The sequence below is a fragment of the Arachis hypogaea genome, chromosome 14 (assembly GCF_003086295.3).
Source record: "Arachis hypogaea cultivar Tifrunner chromosome 14, arahy.Tifrunner.gnm2.J5K5, whole genome shotgun sequence".
NCBI classification, from domain to species: Eukaryota; Viridiplantae; Streptophyta; class Magnoliopsida; order Fabales; family Fabaceae; genus Arachis; species Arachis hypogaea.
In genome coordinates this window covers 109,073,172-109,077,632 of record NC_092049.1, presented here as the reverse complement: position 1 = coordinate 109,077,632, position 4,461 = coordinate 109,073,172, and the positions used below count along the sequence as shown (strand labels likewise).

Below are 4,461 nucleotides of genomic sequence, written 5' to 3'. Positions count from 1 at the left end.
AGATATTATAATTGTCTTCATGTGATGATTTTTTTTTTTGACCCTTAGATGATGGAGTGTAGGGTTAGATTTTGATATGTTATAAAAGTGTTGTTTTTATTTGAAGTGTGGCCAAATCAATAAATCACACTTTTATACAAAGCATCTTCATAAAAAGATGTTTTTTGCATCTTCATTTGAGTAGCTCCCATTAATGTAAGCTTATATATGTATTGGGACCAACAAAACTACAAAAGGCACATAACGACGTTGACCTTTAGTAATTAAGATGCTAATAAGAATAAATAAATAATGCAACAAAATATGTGTACCAAAAAAAAAAACACCGTTGAAGAAACCAGCAATAAGAATCTTGATCTCTTTTGATAATCATGAAGGATAAGGTAGAGTTATTATTACTATGTGCAGAGGTTCTTGTAGCACTGTTGGTCCTCCCTTCATGTGTTTATACCTTGAGCAAAGATGAATTTCCAACTGAATTTGTTTTTGGTGCATCAACTTCAGCTTATCAGGTTCTTTTCTTCTCCCTTGTAGTTCCAGAAAGCTGTTGATGTTTCTAAATTTTTCACCTGCATGCATCTATTTATAATTGTGTGTGAAAATTAAAGGTTGAAGGTGCAGCAAATGAAGATGGAAGAAAGCCTAGCATATGGGATACTTTTGCCCATTCTGATAATGGTACTGTCCTTAGAAACATATATAATAGTCATAATCATAACATGGGTCATTTCTTAGATAATATTTATTAGTTATTTATTGTGTACTATAATATATTTTCAGGGAATTTGTATGATGGTGATGGAGACATTACTTGTGATCAATATCATAAGTACAAGGTATATATCTCTATATGGAGTAACAGAACTATGGCACACACGTGCAGATGAAGAATATGAGTTTTGATTTGAATTCATGAATTGAATTTCCAGGAAGATGTTCAACTCATGGCTAACATGGGCTTAGATGCCTATAGACTTTCCATATCTTGGTCAAGACTTATTCCTGGTAAGGTCACTATACTTTTGTCTATCAGAGATTCTTCAATCAATGTCTAAAACTAAAATAATGTCAAAAGTTTTCTGTGATTGACATGGATTTTGTTTGATTAGGGAGGATATATGATATATCTCCACTCTGCTCCGTCCACTAATTTGAATACATTAATTTTTCAATGAACTCGGAATTAATGCTATATTTGATTTTGACCATCATGTTTATGTGTTACCAGATGGAAGAGGAGAAATCAATCCCAAGGGATTGCAGTATTACAACAACCTTATCAATGAACTCATAAGCCATGGTTATTCTCAAGGCTTGATTTCACAATATTTATAGTTTGATTAATTCCTAAGAGATTTTCTTCAAACTTTCAAGTTATATGCTGAATGCTGATATATACATTTTTGATGATGTTTGCTTCAACTTGTAGGAATTCAACCGCATGTGACATTACACCACTGGGACCTTCCACAAAAACTGGAGGACGAATACGGCGGATGGGTCAGCCGGAGAATTGTGTATGCTTCACAAACTTGATGTGATCATTTCCCTATAACAATGTCGCAATCTAGTTAATGGTATTGTTGGATCAGTTAATGTATCTAAGGATGTGTGCTTGTAGGAAAGACTTCACAGAATATGCAGATGTGTGCTTCAGAGAATTCGGTGACAGAGTAAAGTATTGGACCACAGTGAATGAAGCTAATGTGTTTGCGATTTTCGGCTATGATTTAGGAATGTTGCCGCCACAACATTGTTCTCCTTCCCATTACTTTAACTGCTCTAAAGGAAATTCCTCAACTGAGCCATATTTGGTAACTCATAATATATTGTTAGCACATGGATCAGCTTCTAGATTGTATAGGAACAAGTATAAGGTACTAAAAATGCATATCATGTGCCACATTCACCCTTCTGCTTTGTTCTTTCATTAGCCTTAGAGATTCTCTCCGGGGTAAACTATTGCCAATTCTAACCAGGAAAGATACAAACTAACTCGATACCCTTCAAAGATTAGATTAGTTCGACAAAGTTTTAAAAAATGGATAGTTCTTTGGCTAGTTTTGTCTAATTAAACCAATCTTTTATGAGTATCAAGTTAATTTACATCTTTCATAGTTAAAACTGTCAGTGTTCAAATCTTTCATAGTAAAAAATAATAGTTTACTCTACTATTTGAAATTTGGAAGTAAATACTACAAAATGCTAATCTTCATTTGATTTGTGTTAAATGCAGGGGATGCAGAATGGGTTTGTTGGGTTTAATATCCTTACTGTTGGTCTTGCTCCACAAACAAATAGTAGTGAAGATATCACTGCTACACAAAGAGTTCAAGATTTCTATCATGGGTGGTAAGTTACAAACTTACAACCCTAGACCAGCTAGTTAATTATATATATCACAAAGTTCATAGTTTTTAATATTACATTAATTGTTACATTAGGTGCTTTGCTACTACATTAGATTTTGTGTATGATCTGTTATTACAGGTATCTTCATCCTTTTATATTTGGGGACTACCCTGAAACAATGAAAAAGATCGTGCGCTCGAGGCTTCCTTCCTTCACGAAAAAGGAATCGAATCTGGTTAAGGACTCAATGGACTTTCTAGGAATAAACTTTTATTACTCATTTTTTGTTAAGAACAATGTGCAAGTGGATCATAGAGATTACATGGCAGACATGGCAGCCGATCTTATATGTATGTTAATGTTACAAACTGTCTCATGTATATATATATATTAGTCAACAATTCATAACTTTAGTTTCAGAAACTGATGTATAGATTAATTTTTCTACATTATTAATCATGAAATTAAAATCAGCATACAGTCTTTAGTTCTATACTTAGGTGTAAGTCAGCACATTCCTGAAGATTTGTATAATTTGTTAGTTTCTTTAGCTAACTAATGTTCTTTGGTTGTGGCAGTTCCTGATGGAACATCTTCTGAGGAGGTAAGAATTTAGTAGGAACCAGGAACATGGAACTACTCTTTCTTTTCTTTTCTTTTTAAAATTAGGATCTTATTTGTTTGCACTAAACAGCTAATTGAAATTAGGTTCCAATCACACCCTGGAGTTTGCAAGGGGTGCTGGACTCATTCAAGAACACTTATGGCAATTTTCCGCTTTACATACACGAAAACGGTACAATTCTCTCTTCCTTAAAGTGAGAACAATTGAGCATATACATTCTTTTTATGATTAAGTTAAGGGTGCGTTACCTTTACATTTTCATTTTTTGTTTTTATTTTCAGTGTTTTCAGTTTTCTCTTTTTTCTTTATAAAAATTTAAAAACAGAAAATACTGAAAATAAAAAAAGGAAATAAAAATACAAACCAAACGCACCCTAAGGATCAAATCTCTTTACAAATTTTAAAGCCTAAAGACAACCTTTGCAGGACAACAAATGCCGCGCAACTCGTCGCTAGATGACTGGCCAAGGGTGAAGTACTTGCAAGAATACATTGGTTGCATGCTTGATTCAGTGAGGTACTTCTTTGCTTGAATTTAAACTACTTTATCAATTGATTAATGAAAGCTAATTGATAGTTTTCCTTGACAAACATATTTGAAGGAGTGGCTTAAATGTAAAAGGGTATTTTGTATGGTCCTTCTTGGATGCATTTGAGTTACTGAGTGGATATGAGTTCAGCTATGGCCTATATTTCGTTGACTTGAAGGATCCAAGCTTGAGTAGGAAACCCAAACTCTCTGCTAAATGGTACTCAGATTTCCTCAAAACAAGGCCAATGGACCCAATTGTCACCATGCAAATTCAGAACAACAATTCTCCTATGCTTGATTCGCTTTAATTAGGACAAGTTAGAATTGACATGGTTTTATATGCCTTATGGTGTCAAATTATGAAACAAACTAGACTTAATCTGCATAATATGCTTCATGCTGGAAAATTATTGCATGCTGATGGAGTATTTAGGTGCAATGTGCTCTATCCGCCGATTCTAGTTTTTTGTTTTTTATTATTCAAAATATCACCTTATTAACTGATAGATCACAATCTACTTAAATGCGTTATAAGCATGCAATAATTTTTTTTCTATATGTACAAATCCTATGAAGTTATAACGATACTATCATTTTAAGTTTTTAACTATTTTAGGCTATGTGATCTTTATGGTTGACCCTATCTAATAAAAAAAGAAATTTTGACTTCTTGGTATAATTTATTTGAGTAATACTGAACAGATAATAACACAAAATTATCTTATTTAACTTCACTTTTGTAATTTTGTATATAATATCTATGATTATATATTTATTATAGGTTTAATTATTCTCTTAGTCTTTATAGTCTTATCAAATTTGTAATTAGGTTTATATTTTTTTTTCTTTCAATTGGTTCTTACACTGCTGTTAATTTTATATTTAGTCAATTAAGTTCTTCCTAACTAGTATAAAAAATGTTAGAGTCAACTGAATATTTTTTTAAAAATGG

At 32.4% G+C, this 4,461-nt stretch overlaps 1 protein-coding gene across 1 annotated transcript; it reads left to right on the top strand.

The window, feature by feature from the left end:
• Positions 1–234: 234 nt before the first annotated feature.
• On the top strand, positions 235–4,188 carry LOC112743665 (beta-glucosidase 10). The gene is made up of 13 exons (XM_025792965.3): positions 235–512; positions 609–678; positions 781–836; positions 930–1,005; positions 1,229–1,300; positions 1,430–1,517; positions 1,622–1,877; positions 2,237–2,352; positions 2,491–2,702; positions 2,931–2,956; positions 3,061–3,148; positions 3,404–3,494; positions 3,580–4,188. Exons 1-13 carry the CDS (start codon positions 372–374, stop codon positions 3,815–3,817), a joined length of 1,530 nt encoding a protein of 509 aa, XP_025648750.1. The 5' UTR covers positions 235–371; the 3' UTR covers positions 3,818–4,188.
• Positions 4,189–4,461: the final 273 nt, after the last annotated feature.